Raw genomic sequence first — 21198 nt, 5'->3', positions numbered from 1 at the left:
TATGCCTGCTAATAATAACTGCCTTTTCACATGCTTAACACTTGGCAAGCGTTTACACGCATCCACAACATCTGCATGCTCTGAAGCAGCAGTATCTCAGGGATCTGGCTTTCAAGAATTGGCTTGTTTCTGTCAGTAACCTGTGTTCGTGGGGCTGCAATAACCCCGCATGAAGGGTGCCAAAGGGTGCGGGGTGTGCGGGTGTGTGTTGGAGGTGCTCGGGGGGGAGAGGCTGCTCCACGCTCACAAAACATAAAGTTTAGGGTCCGTGCGAAATATCGCCAAGAACAATTTTAACTGGTGAGAAAGTCTTTGTACACGGGGCACCAAACTATAATTGAAAGGAGAATTTCCGGGGCAATTCCATTGTGCTTCTTCCAGTTTATGATGTGCAATACAGGCAGGCAGTAAAAGCTGTCTTTACCAGGACTCCCTGTCTGAGGGAAGGAAACTCATTTTACGATCCGTTTAAAGGAAGGGCACGGAGCAGCATCCTCAATGGAGAGCCATTCGCATTGTTGGGGATCCCAGTGTTTAGAAAAGCGGCAGCTCTCCCCGACAGGCGAGCGCACCGCCGCCTCCCGCTCCGGGCTGCAAGGTACGGAGGGCGGAAAGGTAACTCGGGCACACAACAGGCGGCGGCGGTTTCAAGCCATTTGCAGGCGATTTCATCAAGTCTGGACTTTCGGCTTATTCTCTGCTTTTCTTCTTGAGACATTCAGAAAGTTGAGTCTTTTTTTCCCTCTCTTTTATTTTTTTTTTTTTGGCCATTATTTGTGGCGGATGGTAGGACTTTTTTGTGCGTTCTGTTGTTGGGTGGGAGTTATTCATTTAGTTGGATGTCGTTGTTTGTTCGGGGGTTTGTTTTTCTGATTATTTTGTTTGTTTGTTTCCCTTTCCCTTCCCGGGGCGGGTGACTGGGGCTGTTTCCCGCCCCCCGCCCGGGGTGGCTGTTGGGCAGGGCCGTGATTCCCGAGGCTCGGCATTCCCCGGGGACCGGGGGGTGCCAACCCTGTCACCAAACCCTGTCACCAAACCCTGTCACCAAACCCTGTCACCAAACCCTGCTGCGGGGCTCCCTCTGCTCCTGGCCACGACGGGAAACAGCGCGGGGGGAACGGGCCGCCTCCTTTAAACCTGACACACGCCTCAATATCAATATACACATACTATATATATATTTAAAGATTTAAAATTTGATTTTTTTTTTTTTCCCGACGCCCCCCGGCCCCTCAGCGAGCACAGGGGGTGCGGCGGCCTCGGGGGCTGAGCGGGCGGCCGAAGGGGGCTGGAGAGGGGCTGAGGGCGGGTGCAGGGCGGCTGGAGGTGGCTGGAGGGTGGCTGGAGGGTGGCTGAGGGCGGCTGGCGGTGGCCGGAGGGTGGCCGGAGGGTGGCCGGAGGGTGGCTGAGGGCGGCTGAGGGCGGCTGGCGGTGGCTGGCCCTGGCTGGAGGGCGGCCTCGGGCGCTCCGGGCGCGGCGGCGGCGGCCCCGGCCCAGCCCGTCCATGGCCGGGCACCGTCGGGCCCCGGCCGGCACCACCTGTGAGGCGGGCGGGGATTGGCGGGCGGCGTCACATGACCGGTCACGTGCTGCGGGCAGCTCAGTCCAAAAGAAAATGGGGTTTGGTGTAAATCTGGGGGTGTAATGTTATCATATATCACGCTACCTCGTAAAACCGACACTGAAGCCTGCCGGACAACAAATCACAGGTCAAAATTATGAGCTCTTCGTATTATGTGAATGCGCTTTTTAGCAAATATACGGCGGGGGCTTCTCTTTTCCAAAATGCGGAGCCTACTTCTTGCTCCTTTGCGAGCAACTCCCAGAGAAGCGGCTATGGACCGGGCGCGGGCGCCTTCGCCTCCTCCATGCCCGGCTTGTACAATGTGAACAGTACCATATATCAAAGCCCGTTCTCTTCCGGATACAGCCTGGGCTCTGATGCCTACAACCTGCATTGTTCCTCTTTTGATCAGAACATTCCCGTCCTCTGCAATGAGCTAACCAAACCCAGCTGTGAGAAAGCGGAGGAAAGCAACCTGCACAACCAGGCTGAGCCTAATTTCCGGATATACCCCTGGATGAGGTCTTCAGGTAGGGGCGAGCGGAGAGGGCTCGGAGCCGTGGCAGCCAGGCAAAGCGTGTCGCCAGGATTACTGTCAGCACAGCCTTTATGGTTTTAATTATAGCCGAGGCGCCATTGCGTAGAAAGCCCGTGGCATTGTATGTAAATGAGTATCATAAAACTTTTTATTGCCCAATTAATGGGTTCTAGCCTCGTAAATTTATTTAACTCCGTTTGCTATGGAATTTTAGCATCGGGTCGATTTGCGCTGTTTGCCGTGGGCGAGCGGAGAGTTGGCTGCGGGAGCCCCCGCGGGTGAGCGTCTCCCCTGCCCGCCGGGCGGACCTGGGGGGGAAAACACGAGCCCGCTCTCTGGGCGAGGCGGAGGGGACAGGGGCTGCAGCACCCAGGGGCGGCACGGCCAGGGCTCTGCCGAGATGTGCCACTCTCGGCCCCCCTGCCCTTTCCACGGAGATAAAGATCTATAGAAATGGACTAAACAGGAAAGCGGCGGGGGGAGGGGGGCTGGGGACCGGAGTGTGTGTGTGTGTGTGTGTGTGTGTGTGTGTGTGTGTGTGTGTGTGTGTGTGTGTGTGAAAAAGGAGAGCTCTCTTCTGGAGCTAAATGCTATGTATTGTTTACGATCCAGGCGGGATGGGTGGGGGGGAGCCCACGACATTAAAATAAAATAAATACAGCCCAGCCTTCCAGCTTTTTATTTCCTCTTGCGAAACGTGAAAGTCTGGAAGGTTTTAGGGAAATCCATCGCCTGGGGGAAAAGTTCCTCCTCCCAAAAGCAATTTCCTCCCCCACCTCCTCTCCTGAATGCTTTCTCTTCACTTTTTCTAGGTCTCGAGCAACTTAATTTTTGCCTTGCCTGAGCAGGGCAGGTCGTGTGGCTGAAATGTCTTTGTTAGGGCGAAGTGGGGGGGCGGGTGGAAGTCGAAGAAGGGGATCGTTCACTCTGGCTCGGCCACTTTGTTGTTTGTTTGTTTGTTTGTTTGTTTATTTATTTATTTAAAAACATCCATGAGAGAAATAAAAAGAGCAAAGTTTCCATTTCTTGTCTAACTCCTGGCCGTGTGTGTGCCTGTTTTCAGGTCCAGATAGGAAGCGAGGGCGCCAGACCTACACCCGCTACCAGACCCTGGAGCTGGAGAAGGAATTCCACTTCAATCGTTATCTGACTCGGCGGCGGAGGATAGAGATCGCCCATGCCCTCTGCCTGACGGAGAGGCAGATCAAAATCTGGTTCCAAAACCGGAGGATGAAGTGGAAGAAGGAGCACAAGGAGGAGAGCTCCAGCACCCCGGCTCCCAACGAGCCCACGTCAGCAGCAGCCTCTGTCGAGAAAGTGGAAGAAGACGAAGAGGAGGAGGACTAAGGAGTCCCACTCGAGGAAGTGATCCCTTAGAATAGTGTATGCACATGACAGTTGGAAAAGCTCCCTTTAAAGGAGAGGAAAAAAAAAAAAAAAAGACTTACTGTTTTTATTAAAAAAAAAATCAGTTCCCTTTAATAATCATCTTGAAAGCGAGCATTTGCAAACATGAAAACATTTCTAGGGTTGGTTTTCCAGCCTTCTCTCCACTCTCCCATACTCCCCAAACCTGCCCTATGCCGAACCTTTCGGTAATATCTCCTGAGAGCATCTTACAATTAGTTTGGTGGTTTTTGTTTGGGTTTTTTTTTTTTTTTTCTTCATTAACCCAAACTTGGGTGGGCATCTTCAGGGGACATTTCAGTGGGAGAACTGCTGCTTGCACAGATAGCAAACCGTGACCTTCCGAAAGTAACTACCTGACTCCATAGTCCCAATCATGTGTGAGGGGAAAAGTGCATTAGGCTCACATTAAGAAAAACTACCTAATTTTGAATAAGTAGCTCTGCACTTCTCATTTTGTTTTTGTTTTGGGTTTGTTTTTTTTTTTTTAATGATTATTATTGTTGTTAGAAAAGTATCATAAGTAACAGCTACACTAACGAAAGGTTAAACAGCAAGTAAGGGGGGGAAAATGTTCCACAAACCACTACAATCTACAGCAATTATTTGTACTACCTATTTTCCAGACTACCTACCTATATATCTTGCTCTGCCTACCTATCTTCGAAAGTATGCTGTATTTTAGTAGTCAAAAGGATGTTACAAGATTACTAATGTGAATCGCAAAATGCTTTTAGACATGTAAGTGTAGTCGTTCAAAAAGCACGCATCAATAGCTTTGGTATAGAATTTGGTACCGAAAAGTCTGAATATATTTAAATTTAAAATAATATATTTATTCCAAAGCAATTATAAATGAAAACCATATGCTGCAATATATCTTTGTTCTCGATTCTTTGCTATTCCGAGAGAGGAAGCAAACACACGCCAATATTGTAAAAAGCGGTTTAATATCTCCCGTTGGCTTCTACCTTCAGCTGCTTCTGCTAAAGGCCGTTTTCTTATTCTACGTTGATCTTACTTAATATAGCGGAAAGTGTTCTTTGAAAAGTGAATTAAAATGATCATGTAACCACCTTTAAAAAAAAAAAATCAACAAACTGTTTGTCCTGATTATCTGAACGTGTTAATATGTAATACCATGATTTTTCCTACAATAGCAGATATTGTAATATTTTTTGTCATTTATATTCGTCTTGAAGCTCATTTGTAAGATCATGTCATAAATTGGGAAGTATGTAATTAATTTGGAAACTTTGTAGCATGATGTATCGTTAAGAACTCTGTATAAATCCGTCTTGAAGGTTTGGCTAAAGTTTATTCAAAAATTGTATGTTACAATGTGTTTCGGTGTGTTCGTTGTGAACATTTGGATATGCCGTGTAAGTATTGGAAGTGGGAAAAAAAATGTCTGTGAACTCTCTTTGGAAGTGATACCGTGTTCAACTATCTCCCACGATAAATGTGTTTTATGTTACACAGAAAATAAATATGCTTGTTGACAATTCATTGTGTTTCTTTATTAAGGGACCAGTTCGAGGTTCGAAGCACCACAAATATATATTACATAGACAAATTAAGAAATTAAGACCATCTAAAGATTTTTAATATAATCAGAAAGGAAAAAAAAAAAAAAAAAGGAAAAAAAATCCAACAAAAAAAACCCCAAGGTGATGAATTGATAGGAATCAGTCAATATCTCTATCTCGAGTTCATGATTTTTTTTTTTTCCCTAGCGTTGTTGATTAATAAAGCGGAAAGCCTATTTTATGGGAGAGCTTCCTTCCACCGTGTTCTCTTGCAGTCATAACCTCAGCCCAGACGATCGGCGATCAAGCCGAAAACGCAGGCAGTGAGAGAATATTCTGTAATGAACAGAAAGTGAAATGCGAAACTTCGCAGTGTAAATGATCTGATCGGGTACATGTGTGGTTTGTGTGTGTGGCTTTCGGGGGCCAGGGGGTATCGCCGTGCCACGAAAATGGGGGGAAATTGCCCCGCTTTAGAAAATGTCCTAATTTTGCCAGGTACCACGTAATGTCGATGAAATCTAATATTCCCCCTTTTCTTTTTTTTCTAATTAAAAAAAAGAAAAAAAAAATTCTAACCCGAAAAGTCCTTTTATTCAGCCGGATAAATACAGGTAAGACCTGGAGCACTATTTGCGCCGAAGTTCCCTTTTTTCTGCTACACTCTGTTCCCAGTCAACGCACTAATTGTAATTTTAATAAAATTAGTACAAAGTCCAGGTCTTTTAAAAAACTCCAGGGCTGCCTCTGTGGTAAGATGGCGCCTCTCTAAGACCTGCCTCTTCTTAGTGATGAGGAAAAGGCCATAAATCCGTTGTTGTTTATGAAAATTTACAACTTTGCAATACAACTTTATGAGTTGTTCGGTTTTTCCATTGGTCGTTGTCGGTCATGTGGATGGTAACCGTGAACATGAACTTTTTTATAATTTCCCTTGCGAGAATAGAGCCGCATTCTTTTGCTGAGCTCTGTCCTGCTTCGGATCTCTCTGGCTTTCAATCCCCATTTCATTTGTTCTTTGTAAGGCAATAGTGAACAAAGTGTGCGGAGGTTCGGCATAAGCAGCCGCCTAGAACACAGATCCGGGATGGCAATTTCCAGTTCCCCCGCTGGAAGGTGTGGCATATTGGATTCAAAGCACTGGCGTGGCAGATTTTCAACTTGCAACCTGGCTAATTTCCTGCTTCTTCTGGCACCAAAAGGAGGGCGATTCGTCTCCTGTGCAGCCAAAGCGACAGCTGTCAAAGTCGCAGGGGCTCCTGTGAGCCAGAACCTAAAAGGTGAGAAATGTATATGACACTACCGTAAGCAGGGAAAAATGGTTTAATACGTTTAAATATTAGACATGTGCAATTAAACCAAATGGAAATGTTACCGGCCAAAAATAGAGATGGCTGCAGATCAGTTGATTTTGACTTAACCAGTGCATGCAAAAACATGCCTAAATAAAATGTTTCTTTTCTGTGATTTAGCAAGGAAGCCGTGGATTTTTTTTTTCCACGAAGTTGATTTCTATTTGCATTAGCCAGGGGTATGTTGTGATGTTCATGTTATTTTCTAATAATTCTGTTTTACAGCATCAGTGGAGGGGATTTTTTTTTTCCCAGCACGAGGGGAAAAAAAAAAAGTGATATCCCCAAATATTAAAAAATACTAATTCGCAGCATTAACTCATTAGCTTAAATTTCATTTGCGGTTGACGAAATTTAGATGTAATTTATTTTTTTACTGTTCCATTAAAAAAAAAAAAAAAAAAAAAAAAAAAAAAAAAAAGCACTAAAAAACCAAGACCAAAACAAACAGCACGATGTTGTCTCCTGGCTTCTCTGCCACGTCCGGGAGGAAGGTTATTTCTAGACGGGGAGGGGGGGAAACAGCGCGAATGTGTCTAAGATTTTCTCTATCAGCTCAAACGCTGCCCGCATCAATCCCGGCCCCGCCGTGGGTGCCTTGCCCGGCGGTTCGTGCGCGTCTGGGCTGCGCGGAGCGGCTTCGCGGCGGCGGAACCCATTTCATTGCCGGGGACGGAGCTTTCCCCCCCTCTCTCTCCTTGTTGTGACTGTTACGGTGCGGCGCTGGGGCGGGGAGCGGCCGGTGCCCCGCGGTGTGCGCCGGCGGGGGGCAGCGGGGACCGGGGGACGGCGGCCCCGGGACCCCCGCCCGGCCCCGCTGCCGCCTGCTCAGGGCCGAGGAGCGCCTCGGGAGGCTTTAAACGGCGGCCCCGGCTCTGGCCGTGCCGCCGGGCTGATAAAGCGCTGCATTTGCATTGCATTGCGGTATCCGCCGGACTGGAGCTGCAGTGAGCGCAGGATTATTTATTGCGGGCCCGGGTGCTCAGTGCTGCCACGGCGTGGCGGGACGGCGGAGGCGGGCGCCGAGCGGAGCGGCCCCCGCAGCCCCTGCAGGAGCAGCGCTGGCAGCCTGCACTGCTCGGGGAGACCAAATAACAGACCAAGAGAAAAAAAAAAAAAAATTAAAAAAAATTTAAAATGCGGCCTACTTTTTTTTTGTGGGAATATCAGAGCTCGCCCCCGAGCAAAATATTCCGGCAGGACCGGCTCTGCCCAGTCCCCTTCCCCTCCGCCTGTGTCTCGCTGTGTGTCAGCTGCAAGTGGCCGCGGTGGAGCCGCCTGGGGAGGACCTGCCGCGCCCCCCGGGCCGGCTCTCTGTACCCCGCAGTCTAAACAACGGCCCGCCCGGCCCAAACTGTTTGGATTAGGAGCTATTAGTTAAAGGTTGGTTTTGATGACGCTGGCGAGCACGAGAATGGTTTCAAAGTGGTTTTATATACGAGGAGAAGGAGGCTTTTAAGCTTAAGAGGGTAACTGCTCCCGCACCTGTATCCGAGGGGGCTCGGGCCGCGGCCGCGCGTTCGGAGGGAGGAGGAAGGCGGAATGCTCTGTGGAGGAGGTGCCGGAGCGCGTGGAATTACGAAAACAAATAAACGGGCTATGAAACCCACAGGTATCGCGGAGTGTGACCGTTGCGGTGGCAAAATGCAGCGACCGGCTTTCTTTCTGCTTTCCAGAGTGGGGACGGGAATGGTGAAGGAAAAGTGCTGTGAAATGTGTCCAGGCCGGACATTTCCCCGGCAGAGCTGGGGGGTAGCGGATTCTCGTGATTCGGGGTTTTCTGGCCTTGGGGGAGGAGCGGAAAGGACGCCTGAATGTGACTGAAGCAGAGATTGTGCTGCAGATTGTTTAGCTGTCACTGTAACTACTGGAACACGACCCAGCCAGGCAAATGTGCAGATTTCATTCCTTTTCGCATTATGGGATCGACGAAGAAATATTTTCGCTGCCTGAGGTCGGGCTTTCACTTGGTTTGGACGCGAACAGTAACTTGAAAAACGGGAAAGAAACAAAAAAGAAATAGAAGGGGGAAAAAAAATCAGACTGTAACCGATGCTATAAAATGTAAATATAACCAATCCTGGAGCGATTTTTATTTTAAATTTTGTTTTGATCTTTATGTGATGGATTCAAACAAAAGACAGTCTGCCCACAACTTTTTAGAAGTATGGCCGGTGGGGTTTGTTTGTCCCGAGTATTCACTTTTTCACAGTGCCTTTTCGTTCTGACCTAAACTGGCCAAAATATGCTCTTTTAGAAGCCTTTTCGCGTTTAGCATGCTGTGTATGACTGCTCGCTTGCTGGTGTTTCCTCATTTTTAAACTCTATTTTTACTGAGTAAAAAAAAAAACAAAACCAACTTATTTTTTCCGGAGAAATCTGCTTTTCAGGAAATACATGTTTCTGAAATGACCTCTCAAAGCATGCAGCTAGCGAGCTGTAATTCTGCCAGGTGTGTTTGTGGATTAGCTGGCCTGAAGAGGTTAAGGAAGTTGAAAAAAAACCCGAAGGCAATCAACATCTGAATGTGAAAGTCCAGCTGAGACTGCAAACAATACAAACTATTGTGGAGCGATGTTTTAACTCACTACTGCTTTATAGGTATCGTAATCTGCCCCCGGAAATGAGACAAATAGTCTCCCAACAACAACAAAACTCTCCTTTGAAAGCTGCTTTAGGAAACGGTGCCCGTACCAATGTCACTTTACGTGACAGAGCGCCTTTAAAATTAGTCTATTCAATCTGTTGTAATGGGCACGGATTATGAGTAAACACGGCTTGGAATGAACAACCTCACGTTATCTGCAGGAACTGCAGGGTTACGGCTGAATTAAATGCGCATCAGCGAATTTCATCAGCACTCTTACTGTCCGAGCCCTGGGCCAAGAATTAGATTTCCGCTATGGGGTAACTGCCATATTGAAAAATGAAGGTGGAAATGTTTGTTTGGTGTATCGTTCTTTCCCTCCTAAAGACACAAATCCACGTTTAATCAAATTATTCGGAACAACAACGAAACCGATTGGCTTTTGCTGACTCATTAGCGGGGTTGTATTAATTAGGAATAGTCTTAGTGGCTCGGGTTTGGATTTGAGTGTTTGGTTCCCTCGGCTCTCCTCTGGCGGGAGGAGGGTGGACTTGGGGAGAAGAGACACACGGAACTTCATCTGGGCTGCCGGGAGCCCATGCGGCTCTTCCCAGGCCTCTTGGGCACTTGGTGCAGATCAAAACCCCCACTCCTCATTAGGCCACGGCCCCAAGCTCCTGATTGTGGGGGTGTTCATTAGGATACGAGACTCTTCCCCTGCAGGACGCGTTAGCCTGTCTCACAGAGCTGGGCTCGGCGCCGGGGCGGGCTCCCCGAGCTCCGAAGGGAAGCCTTAGTGGAGGGGCAATATGCGACTGAATGGATAAATAAACACTTTTTAGAATAGCTTAAAAATCCTTGGATGCCGTCGTGGCATCGGGACGGCCAAAAGGAGAGAGGCCGGGCCCGCTCGCCCCCCGCGCTCCGCTGCCCCTTCACGTGCTCCCTCCGCTCCAAAGTTTCCCTTCGCAGCATCTTCCCCCGCGTCCCCTTCCCCCCCTCCTCCTCCCCGCACCGGAGAGCGGGGGCGCTTCGCCCACCCTTCCCACGGGCTCCCCTCGGCCCGGGGCCTCCAACTTTTGAGGGCGCCCCCCCGCACACACCTCCGGCGGCCGGGGCCGGGGCGGGGGGGTGTCCCCGTTCCCGGCTCTCGCACCGCCCGCGCTGCCGGGAGCGATGGCAGCGGCCGCTGTTATTATTATTGGGCTATTTTCGGGCGCAGGGGCGGTGCCGCGGCGGGGGCGCGGCCGGGCCCGGGGCTGCGCGGCGCGGCGCGGAGCGGGGGGCGCGGGGCCGCTCCGGTAACTTGGCGGCGCGGTGGCGGCGGCCCCGGGGGAGCGGGCAACGCGCGCGCTCCCATTGGCCGCCCCGCCGTCAGCTGCTCCTATTTTCTGCTGTCGCTTTTGGCGCTCGGCCATCCAGAAACAAACCACTTCGATGACTCCTAATAGTTATCGCCAGATGTACTAATACACAACAAATCACGGTCCGGGAGAGGGGGAGAGCAAATGAGTTCCTATTTTGTGAATCCCACTTTCCCGGGGAGCCTGCCCGGGGGCCAGGACTCCTTCCTCGGGCAGATCCCCCTGTACCCGACGGGCTATGATGCTCTCAGGCATTTTCCGGCTTCGTACGGGACAAGCAGCCTGCAGGACAAGACTTACACCTCACCTTGTTTCTACCAACAGTCCAACACCGTCATTGCTTGCGGTCGGGCTTCCTATGAGTACGGAGCCTCTTGTTTTTATTCGGACAAGGACATTAGTAGCGCCTCTCCTTCCGGCAGTGGCAAACAGAGGGGGCCCGGGGACTACCTGCACTTTTCTCCCGATCAACAGTACAAAACCAACGGCGGCCAAGCCAAAATTATAAATGACGAAGGCACCGACCGGAAGTACACGAGCCCTGTTTACCCCTGGATGCAGCGGATGAACTCCTGCGCTGGTAAGGCATCTCGGTGCAGCCAAGGGCGGAGAGGGGAGGAAAAGGAAAAGTTTCTTTTTTTTTTTTTTTTTTTTTTTTTAGATAAAGTCCAGATTGCTGGAGAAATACGGTTCCTGCAGGGCAATGTGTAACATGAAACCTTTCCCAGGTTTAGACCTGGCACGTTGGCACCCAGGGAATGGTGGCCAAGATCCCAGTACGTAGGTTTACTAGTGAAAGTTCTAGGGGAATCCTTGGAAAGTAGGGAGAAAAAAAAAAAAGAAATAAAAAGGAACAAAGCACTTTTATTACTCTCTTAAAGCTATCCCAAAGCCTCCGCTCTGCATTGTCAGAGAGCGATGCATGGAATATGCCCTCTGTACTGAGGATCCAAAGCATTTGTGGTACATTCCTCCTCGCCCCCCTCCCCCAGCTCATTAGCCTGTGAGTATTGGATATTGAGAGCACGTTTCTGGGGCCGTGGGCGCACTTCCATGGCATCGCGAATTTTTTCAGACTTAGGAGTGAACTTCACATAATTGAACTATTCTGTACAGGAGTGGTGCTGGGGGAATGGGGGGTGGGGGTGGAGTGGGAGGGTTGTATTGGGGTGACATTTATTTTTTATAATCCCAAATTTAAACGTTTACTGCAAGTGTTTGCTAATGACTCGCATTCTCTCCCATCCTCCCGAGTTTATGTTTATTGCAGGATAGGTCTCACTCCTTTTTTTTTTTTTTTTTTTTTTAAATTAATTAAACTTTTAGCAAGACCTTTCCAATGCTGCTTTGCATTCAAGACCAATAAATTCCGGAGCAAATGGCAGAACGCTCTTCTATGATCTTTAGCTGATGCCTATAATTATACTTAGAGACCTTCTGCAGTCCCAGGCATGGCAATGGCTGTATGTTTGTGTCAACACAGGCACATGTGCGTGCACACACACCCGCACAGGCACACGCGTGAGGCTCCCGGGCCAGCACACGTGTGCCTGTGCCTGTGTGTGCGCACAGCTCACAGCTCACAGCTCCCAGCGCGCACAGAGCAGCCCCTGCCCAGCCACCCGCGCCCTGCTGCCTCCTGCACCTTCCCTGGGTCCGCCTTAGAGCCTCTTTGTGTCCCGCTTTACCCCGCCACCCTAAGCACACTGCACATCCGCATTTACTGCTCGTCAGGCAGGAGAAAAGGAAAAGAGAGAATTAAAAAAAAAAAAAAAAAAAAAAAAAAAAAAAAAAGCGGCTCCAGGAAACCAGAGCAGCTTCCCCCACTCCCCGAGATTGCGCCTGCAAAAAGAGGCAGAATATACTAATCGCTCTTTCTGGTCTGAAATCACTGGGCCCTGTCCAATGCGATCGTTTTGTCTTTACTTCTACAGGTACAGTATATGGAACACATGGGAGACGAGGGAGGCAAACTTACACCAGATACCAAACGCTAGAGTTAGAGAAGGAATTTCATTTTAACAGATACTTAACCCGAAGACGACGTATTGAGATTGCAAACGCTCTCTGCCTTACTGAACGCCAGATTAAAATATGGTTTCAAAACAGGCGGATGAAATGGAAAAAAGAAAACAAATTCATAAATTCCACACAGCCCAGCAGCGAAGAAACAGAGGAAAAGTCAGGGGAGTAGAACCACGTTTAATAAATGCTACCAGGCCTTTCCTTAGCGCTTACTACTACTATTATTATTATTTACCTTGTGTTCCTTCTGCTACTGAAATCCTATAGGTTTGTCACAGTCTATTAATCCCCAAAAGGCTTGGTTAAAAGATGTATATTTGCAATCATCTGTGACTTACTCTAATATATGTGGAAGCCCCAGCTTTCGAGCTACAGGCATGTATGTATGTATTCACCTTCCCAAAGCATATATGGCGTTGGTTAAACTATTAGAGAATTGGGCCAGAATTTTTAATATTTGAGATGAACATCTGTGTGTGGGTGAGTGTCCCTGGTATGCTTGTGTGAGAAAAGATAAGCGAATTGCTTTTAACCTTTTTTTGAATTAGAAATGCTCATATTGTAGAAAGACAAGAGATTTTAGAAAATATTTTGGTTTATGTTTTTGCTAGCTCCCGCTACGGCGGGCCACCTCGTTGTGCTGTGTTTGGGAGTTTATGATCGCAGGGGGAAAAGAAGTTTTAGCTAATGTATAAGATATTTAAAAAGCAAAAAAGAAGATTAAAAAAAAAAAAAAAAAAAGTTGTATAAATCCCTGTGTATAAACTTTCAGTTAAAGCGAAGATGAATTGCAGGGAGATTTTTTTTTTAATGTCTCTAAACTGCTTAGTCTGCACTATTAGTATTAAAGTAAAAACTCGGCGTTAAACTTCAGGGGAAGAGGTTTTGAAGCGGGCAATTTTCTGTGGTTCCTGTTGAGCTTATGCTAAGGTTTTGGTGAGCTCAGCTCTGCACTGAAGGGGCTTTGAATTATGGACTACATTTCTTGGGGCTTCGTGAGCTTAGATCGATCTTTCTTCCTTTTATCTCTCCTTCTTTCTCTCTTTTCTTCCTTCCTCCCTTCCTTCCTCCCTTTCTTTCTTTCTTATTTGAAAAAAAGGGTCTTATTAACTCGGGGATTTTCTTTCCTGCTTCTGCGGTGTCTTAATTCACATTCGCATTACTTAGCACTGGAAAAAAAAAAAAGAAAAAATGGTACTTCGAAGAAAAAGAGCTGCCATAAAATGCTTCCACTTCGAAATTTGTAAAAGTAACACAAGCGCAGCAAAAATATTGATTAATATATACGCTCTATGTCTCTATATTATATTGCGTGTGCATGAGTGTGCATGTGAAGCTGTGTACAAATGCACTTGTGTACGCACCGAGGCTCTTTTGTTTGGAAGGCAGCACAATTTGGGCTACCACTCGAAATGTTCGAAAAGCCAAATCTGGAGAATATAATGCAAAATGGCTACCGCCGCATTTAGAGGATTTTTTTGCCTTCTGAGAGGCGATAAAATAACAGCAGCTGTAAAGTCGCCTGGAATTTGACCCCCTAGTTGGAAAAACGCTGCACGATATTTGTCTTTAATAGATATCTGCCATTTCACATCGGCACGACCCGGCTGCCTCTCGAAAGCTCCGGCACGGGAAAAAGTGTGCGGGAAAAAATATATACATACATATATATAGAAGGGACATAAGCCTCGCCAGCAGCCGAGAACAGAGCGCACAGGATTTGAGAACTGGTGTCAATAAGGCTGCACGGAGGGGAAGGCAGGCACAAAGCCCGGCGCTGCCCGCACGCCCGGCTCCCCGCGGCCGGCCCGGAGGAGCAATGCCCGCCGGCCCCGCAGCCTCCCCGCCGGGTGCCGGTGCCGGCGGCGGCCAGCCCCGCTCCGCTCCGCGCCTCTCCGCGCCTCTCCGCGCCTCTCCGCGCCGCCGTCGGGGGCCGTCACCCCGGGCCGACCCCGCGGAGCCGCCGCCATCCCCCGCGCCGCCAGCGGGTGGCGCTGGAGGCCGGCGGACGGGCGGGCGGCGGCGGCGGCGGCGCGCACGGGAGGCGCGCCCCGGGCCGCCCGCGCCCTCCCAGCTCCCCCACCAGTGCACGAGTTTACCTCTAGAGGTCATCAGGCAGGATTTACGACTGGACAACAAAAGCACGTGATGTGAAGCCGTACCCCATATTTGGGTGCCTACGTAGGAGGGAACCAAGTACATGTCCCAGTCATTTCCATAATTCATCATAAATTGTGCAAGGGTGCTATAGACGCACAAAACGACCAAGAGCCACAAATCAAGCACACATATCAAAAAACAAATGAGCTCTTATTTTGTAAACTCATTTTGCGGTCGCTATCCAAATGGCCCGGACTACCAGTTACATAATTATGGAGATCACAGCTCGGTGAGCGAGCAATACAGGGACTCCGCCAGCATGCACTCCGGCAGGTACGGATACGGCTACAATGGCATGGACCTCAGCGTCGGGCGCTCTGCTTCCACCCACTTTGGTGCCAATGAGAGACCCCGCAGTTACCCGGCCAACACCACCTCTGCCTCGACAGAGCCCAGGTACAACCAGCCCGCGACGTCTTCCCACTCGCCTCCCCCTGACCCTCTGCCCTGCACCGCCGTGGCCGGTTCGCCTGTCAGCGAGAGTCACCACGGGGTGAAAAACTCCCTCGCCAACTCCACCAGCACTTCGTCCAATTCCAGCAGCAACACGCACATCAGCAGAGACGGGGTTGGCACCTCGTCTGGGACTGAGGAAGACACTCCAGCAAGCAGCGAGCAGGCAAGTGCCCCGACCGACCAAAGCACAGCCCAGCCTTCACAGCCCCAGATCTACCCCTGGATGCGAAAACTGCACATAAGTCATGGTAAAGCAAATACCCTGTTCTTTCTTTATTTCTCTGGAGGAAAAAGAGGATTTAATGTAAACCGGGTGGCCGCGCCGAGCAAGGTCGGGGAGAGGGGGAGAGGAGGGCGTGAGAGCGGGCAGTCTCCGCGCACACCACAACTCTGCTCGCAGGGAAGCACGCTCCCTTCTCTGGGCGAGTCCCCCCCGAAAGGGGAAAAAAAAAAAAAAAAAAAAAGAACCAAACCGCTCGGCCCCGAAAACGCCGCCCGCCTGGCTCCCAGCGCCGGCGGGGGGAGTGGAAGGCGCCTTGGCGAAGGGAGATCGGGAGCACAGGCTGCTCCCGGCTCTCCTCTGGATGGGGGATCTTCCAGTGGGAACGGCGCGGCTGACCCCATTTATTTTGCTTAGACATATTAAAAAGAGAATAGGAAAGGGCGAGAAGGGCAGTTTTCACTGCTGGGAAGCTATGGGGGAGGGGGAAGGGCGAATCGCCCCAAACTCGGGGTAGAGGGCTTGAGGGGCGTGGGGGAGAGAAGCAACTTTCAGCCCCGGGTACCTGCCCTGCCCTCGCTGCTGGGAGAGCGGCCGGAGGCTCGCAGCCTCCCAGAGTCTTCCCCAGCTCAGCCGTGGGAAAGGGCTGCACGCTTCAGCCTCGCTCTCTCAGCTCTAAAACCCAGCTATCAGCAGAGACATCCTCCAAATCAGCTTATCTGGGGGAGGCACGGGGGAGAATTAACCTTATTGAAAGAAAAAAAAAATAAAAAAAAAGAAACTGAAAAAAATTAAATTGGAAAAAAAAAATCGAATCTCAAATCCAAGCGAAAACTTACCGAGACTACCAAACCCCCCTCCCCCAAGCCTTTCCTAAGAGGGGCTGGAGGGGGGAAACTTGTTGAGCGTTTATCCAAACCAGAAACAAAACCAAGCAGGACTGAGAATAACGGTCCTGGTCGCTGGTAGCTGCACTGAGACATGAAGGCTCCGAGAGGCTGCTGAGAATCTAAATCATGTACTTTTCTCTTCCAGACAACATAGGGGGACCAGAAGGGAAAAGGGCTCGGACTGCTTACACCCGCTATCAGACCTTGGAGCTCGAAAAGGAATTTCACTTCAATAGATACCTGACCCGCAGAAGAAGGATTGAAATAGCACATGCTCTTTGCCTCTCAGAGAGACAAATAAAGATCTGGTTCCAAAACAGGAGAATGAAATGGAAAAAGGATAATAAGCTGAAAAGTATGAGCATGGCAGCTGCAGGAGGGGCATTCCGTCCCTAAGCGCTTGATCAATTAAAAGTACTGAGCAGTATTAGCTGACCCTGCGTCGTCTCATGTCAGTACTAAGTTGACTTTCTAAAACTTCCTTGTGTTACTTCTGTGAAGAAACCCTGTTCTTGTCGCCCTTATTCATCTTTTAATCATGAGCCTGTTTATTACCATTCTCTCGCGTGTATAAGTAGATCTGCTTTTATCGTACATTTCTTTGTCTTGAATGGCTTTGTCTTGGAAAAAATAATAGATGTTTTAACTTATTTATATGAAGCGAGCTGTGTTACTTGAAGTAACTGTTAAAACAAAACAAAACTAAACAAAAAAGAACAAAAAGGAAAAAAAAAGAAGTTAAAAAAAAAAAAAAAAAAAGGAGAGAGAGAAAGGAAACCCTCCCCCGGTTTAGTACAAATGTTATGTGTTGCACTCAACCTGCTTAACTGTGCATGTGTGGTCAAGTGTTAATGTCTGTATAGCTCCAAGCTGTTAAAAATATTTTTATTCAAACTACCTATATAATTCCTGTGTAATTAATGCTGTTGTAGAGGTGAAATGATGAAATCAACTGAACTTGTCCTACGTGTAGTGAATAGTGAATCTGTGACGAAAACTGTGATTCCAAGCAGTATGTCCTTGCTGTGCCTTTGTATATGACTCTTTGCACGAACTCTTAGAAGTGGCTCTTATTAAGCGCAGCTTCTGTGATGTATGTTTTTTGTGAACAAAGTTACAAATATAGTCAAAGTCTGGCTGTTTGAGCAAACTGTGATCAGCTTTTTTTTTTTAATTATTATTATTATTATTTGTTTTTAAAAAAAAACTGACTGGAAATCAACAAAAAAATAAACTTTCTATTGTAAAGTTTTTGTGATCTGATTTGTGCAAAGCAAGAAGTTGTGCTTCCTGATTTGCCTCTGAAAAAGAAAAAAAAAATATATATAGCCCGTGCAGAGTTTCTTATAATATTTTACCTGGCTCCTGCTGCACGTTGCATATGGTGGGTGCTGCAATTGTCCGCTACCAGTATTTTTAATTGAAAGTTTGACCATAAGTTCTTCCTTACTTGTTTCTCGCTAGGTGGAAAGCTGCATCGCAGGACCACAATCAACACCCTTTGTGGCTGAATCAACTGTTAATTGTTTGCTGATGGTTTAAAAAAAAAAAAAAAATCCTAAAAAAACCTCACCGCCCCCCCCTCCAAAAAAAAAACCACAACCCAAACCCCAAAACATGTGCTTTGTTAAAATACGCTGCGAACTCCAGGGTGTGTTTGCATCGCTCTAGAATTTCTCCTGTGGTTTCATTAAGTATATTTTAGGACAGCCATGTCCAAGCCCTCTGCGTCTATTAGTAACCCTCTCTAGCCACATTTTCCCACTCTTCACCCTCGAAAGATTTTTGGTTTTCTTCGCCACAATTAGTTTGCTATAAACGTAATGCTACTTACCCCATCAGAGCTTGAATGGTTAACTCTTCTGAGCTTCTAAGAGCAACTAAAGATTTGCACATTTACTGACTGGTTACATTGATGCCTTCCCTTAAAAGTTATAAAACAGTAAACTTTATAAGCCCCAGTTCCGGCTATATGACATTTGGGTGCCAAATGAATAGGGTTTTGTCTATGAATTAGATCGTAAAATCATCCATAGCACAGACAGATAGGCTCACTGGCTATAAAAAGTCACGTGGTGCCATTAAAGTAAGTTTTATGGTTTTGGGGAGTTGACATCCAACATTATATACCACATAACATATAATCTCACTGACGCTGGACTTCATTTGACTCTTTTGCAGGCTACGTGTGTGCCTCCTGGCCATTCAAATTGTCAGGTTTAGGGACAGAAGTATCCAAACCACAAGTTCTCAGTACTATGTGAAAAATGGCTCCTTGCAAGTCAAAGGTAAGTTTTGTGCACAAGTTCCTTAAAGTTTATTTGTACAGTGGGGAAGCCGAGGCTCGTGCTCGCTCTCGCTGCCTCTTGCCTCTCTCTTTCTTTCTCTTTCTCTTTCCCTTCCTCTCCGCCTGGAGGTTTTCAGGACGGTCCCACCGAGCCCGAGAGGCAGGATCAAGCACTAATGATCCAGGTTGCGATGCAAATACCTCCCCCCCATCCCTTCACTCGCAGCAGCTCGCTCTCTATTTTAACGATCAAATCAAAGTAAACCACAATAAGCGACTTTGGCAGAGATGGATTTTGGGGCCTAGCTTTAATCACTTTGACTACCGCAGAAGATAATTACTTCCTTTGCTCCAATAGACTCTCCAAGTTTGGAGAGGTTTTGTTTAGCAAAGAGTAGTTACTGCAGGCGATTAAAAAAAAGGGAGAAACAAAATAGATTGGGCTTGATATTATCTGGGCAGTATCTTATGTGGGCATGATAGAGTTGGAGGCGTGATGATATGGTAATAATCTTTGGATTAGTGAAATATGTTGCACATCAAATCCAGTATTAAAATGGCATAGACTGTACTGGAGTGCTTAGATATGTATTTTCTGCCTTGGGTTGTGCAGAAAGCTTTAGTTGTGTGTATATGTACATCTGCGAGTGCGTGGTGTGTTTGGGGGATGCGCATTTCTAACGTTGCTATAACTTTTTCCTGATTCTATACGTAATTGCGTAAATGTAAATATCTTTAAATTATTTGCATGTGTGCCTGCATGTACAAATCAGTTTGTATGTCTGTGTAAAGCCGTGCAGACGCATATATGTGTCTCATATTGGTGTATTCATGTACACAAAGGGTGTGTACGTGTGTACACATATATATGTTCCTGTGACTTCCTTTTTTTTTTTTTTTTTTTTTTTTTAAGCGAACCAATTGACTGTAACTTGTAGCATTAATACAAGAGACTACAGGTCATTAGAGTGCTGCAAATTATGAAATACGGGCTTGGTTTATTGAAGATTGTAAATATCCCCCTAGCTCTGCTCTCTCCCTTTCTGCCTTATATTGCTGGCTGCCATTGTGGGGTAGGCCCCAGCTGCGTGTTTACTTCAACATTCTTTTTATTTAAGTGGACTGTTCTCACTAGAGTGTGATTACTCAGCAATAAACTTTATGGCCGGATTTAACTTCAGTCTTTGAATTTCCAGGACTTGAATGAAAGGGTGAAAGGAGCTCTATCTTTCTCTGAGCAACATTAAGGCCTGATCCTTATCCTCAGAGCTGTTACTTTGGCGAGTGATCTCGGGGGGTATAAACAGACTAGTCAGTGGCTGGGGTAGAATTTTGAGAATTGCATGTTATCTATCTATCTATCTATCTATCTATCTATCTATCTACCTATCTCTCCAAACCAGCTGTGGATATCTCTTTCTCTGCACAGGTTTGGAGTAACATTGATTCATCAGACTGCATTGTTTTCCTTTATGTGTCATAAAGTCAGGTTTGCAAAAGAATGGAGTGGTTTGATGTGAGAGATGGGCTTTGTTTTATTTCGCTAGTGTTGTGCCATTTGAATGTTGTGGTTTAGGCTGGTTTGGCTACTGTGAGCAAAAATGGGAGAAAGGCGAAGGGTTTTAGGAGGGCAAGGTTGTTGTGTACCTCTGCAAGGTCTGCATATTGCTAATCAGATTCCTATTTTTCATTTATTTGTCTTTAACTTTAAAGAAATGGTAGTATCTAAGGTTTGTCCATCCCAAAGAGCTCCGTTTTAAAAACATTTAATATTTGAAGTCAACCCTTGTGGAAGATAAATAGAGTCTGATGCCTTTGTGTCTGTCGATCATTCCTATCAGCACTAAACAAACACATCTGCATATATTTCATATTAAAAAAATGAGAAGGGCTTTAAAAGAGCATATCCAAACGCTCACTTGAAAATAATTTCCTTATAAACAGCTGGAGATTTTTTTAGCACTCTAGTTGACACATTTTCGCCAATAGGAATATCAGAAAGTTGTATATGATAGGCGTGTATTATGTCATACTATATGCCATAAAATTTTATAGTTTGAGGCAAGGCACGAAAAACTCTTAAAAGTTTGGTTTTCATTTATGTGTGAGTCCTTTTCCAAGGAAAACCCTTCGCTTGTTGACGGGAATTATACGAGACACAAACAGCTCGTGATTACTCAGTATTCAACAATACTGCGCCATTTGAATTATCTGGCTGATGTACAAGCACGCACGGACTCCCGTTCGACTAATATTTTAGGATCCTGGATATCATCCTGGATTGTAATTTTTCATTGCCTAGAGTGAAAAGAGTTGCTACTATGTATTTTCCACATTTTCGAATGTGGCTTCTGGACCATATCCCACAAAAAACTATGTACAGAGGTTAAAGAACTACGGAAAAGAAAAATATCCCTAAGTCCAGAAGCACATAAACCCGCCTGTACTTCAAGAAACACTACCAACAAAAGAAAGTTAGGTAGAAATGACAACTTCACCATGTTTCTGGCCCTGCCCTGTCCTTAGCATCACAGTTGAAACCATTGAAACCCAGAAATGCATTAAGATTTCCTAATACGCTTTGAAATTTGAAATTCAAACGAGACCAGACTGCCGAACTCTGAGAAAATAGTCCCAGGTCCGAATTGTTTTCCGAGGGAAAATGTCATGGGAAATCATCGCTGGGAATCAGGAGAGAGGGGTTTTTTTCTGCACACGTTATTTTTCTGATCATTTTGGGGTTTTAATAAGTGCGAGTTGTCCTATTTCAGGAATGGCAAGTTGCGTTCTGTGATTTGAAACACAGTTTACCTAATCCT

General features: G+C 47.1%; 3 protein-coding genes and 1 long non-coding RNA gene across 5 annotated transcripts; 3 read left to right on the top strand and 1 right to left on the bottom strand.

The window, feature by feature from the left end:
• The first annotated feature begins 1587 nt into the window (after nucleotides 1–1587).
• On the top strand, nucleotides 1588–4652 carry HOXA7 (homeobox A7). The gene is made up of 2 exons (XM_083879877.1): nucleotides 1588–2094; nucleotides 3166–4652. The coding sequence occupies exons 1-2, from the start codon at nucleotides 1719–1721 to the stop codon at nucleotides 3447–3449; spliced, it is 660 nt and encodes a 219-aa protein (XP_083736003.1). The 5' UTR covers nucleotides 1588–1718; the 3' UTR covers nucleotides 3450–4652.
• A 396-nt stretch (nucleotides 4653–5048) lies between these two features.
• On the top strand, nucleotides 5049–14169 carry HOXA6 (homeobox A6). Of its 2 annotated transcripts, XM_083879855.1 has the most exons (3): nucleotides 5049–6318; nucleotides 10664–10921; nucleotides 12276–14169. In XM_083879855.1, the coding sequence occupies exons 1-3, from the start codon at nucleotides 6126–6128 to the stop codon at nucleotides 12533–12535; spliced, it is 711 nt and encodes a 236-aa protein (XP_083735981.1). In that variant the 5' UTR covers nucleotides 5049–6125; the 3' UTR covers nucleotides 12536–14169. The 2 variants fall into 2 exon arrangements, with proteins under 2 accessions (XP_083735981.1, XP_083735980.1); XM_083879854.1 differs by lacking the exon at nucleotides 5049–6318 and having other exon boundaries at nucleotides 10417–10921.
• On the bottom strand, nucleotides 6198–10761 carry LOC310920162. Its single transcript, XR_014591918.1, has 3 exons — nucleotides 10649–10761; nucleotides 7876–8379; nucleotides 6198–6311 (listed from the first exon to the last, which is right to left on the bottom strand). It is a non-coding gene; the product is annotated as an uncharacterized lncRNA (long non-coding RNA).
• A 257-nt stretch (nucleotides 14170–14426) lies between the features above and the next one.
• Nucleotides 14427–18245, top strand: HOXA5 (homeobox A5). Its single transcript, XM_083879842.1, has 2 exons — nucleotides 14427–15230; nucleotides 16238–18245. The coding sequence occupies exons 1-2, from the start codon at nucleotides 14669–14671 to the stop codon at nucleotides 16486–16488; spliced, it is 813 nt and encodes a 270-aa protein (XP_083735968.1). The 5' UTR covers nucleotides 14427–14668; the 3' UTR covers nucleotides 16489–18245.
• Nucleotides 18246–21198: the final 2953 nt, after the last annotated feature.

The sequence above is a fragment of the Zosterops lateralis genome (genome assembly GCF_965231275.1).
Source record: "Zosterops lateralis genome assembly, chromosome: 1".
Taxonomy (NCBI): Eukaryota; Metazoa; Chordata; class Aves; order Passeriformes; family Zosteropidae; genus Zosterops; species Zosterops lateralis.
The sequence above is the reverse complement of the archived record's forward strand: the minus strand, read 5'-3'. Positions and strand labels throughout refer to the sequence as shown.

Excerpts from the sequence above, each read along its gene's own strand:
- HOXA7 (XM_083879877.1), top strand. The coding sequence starts at position 1,719 with ATGAGCTCTTCGTATTATGTGAATGCGCTTTTTAGCAAATATACGGCG. Across the intron at positions 2,095-3,165 it reads CCCCTGGATGAGGTCTTCAG|GTCCAGATAGGAAGCGAGGG; the intron begins GTAGGGGCGAGC and ends GCCTGTTTTCAG.
- HOXA6 (XM_083879855.1), top strand. The coding sequence starts at position 6,126 with ATGGCAATTTCCAGTTCCCCCGCTGGAAGGTGTGGCATATTGGATTCA. Across the intron at positions 6,319-10,663 it reads TGTGAGCCAGAACCTAAAAG|AGTCCAACACCGTCATTGCT; the intron begins GTGAGAAATGTA and ends GTTTCTACCAAC. Across the intron at positions 10,922-12,275 it reads GCGGATGAACTCCTGCGCTG|GTACAGTATATGGAACACAT; the intron begins GTAAGGCATCTC and ends TTACTTCTACAG.
- HOXA5 (XM_083879842.1), top strand. The coding sequence starts at position 14,669 with ATGAGCTCTTATTTTGTAAACTCATTTTGCGGTCGCTATCCAAATGGC. Across the intron at positions 15,231-16,237 it reads AAAACTGCACATAAGTCATG|ACAACATAGGGGGACCAGAA; the intron begins GTAAAGCAAATA and ends TTTCTCTTCCAG.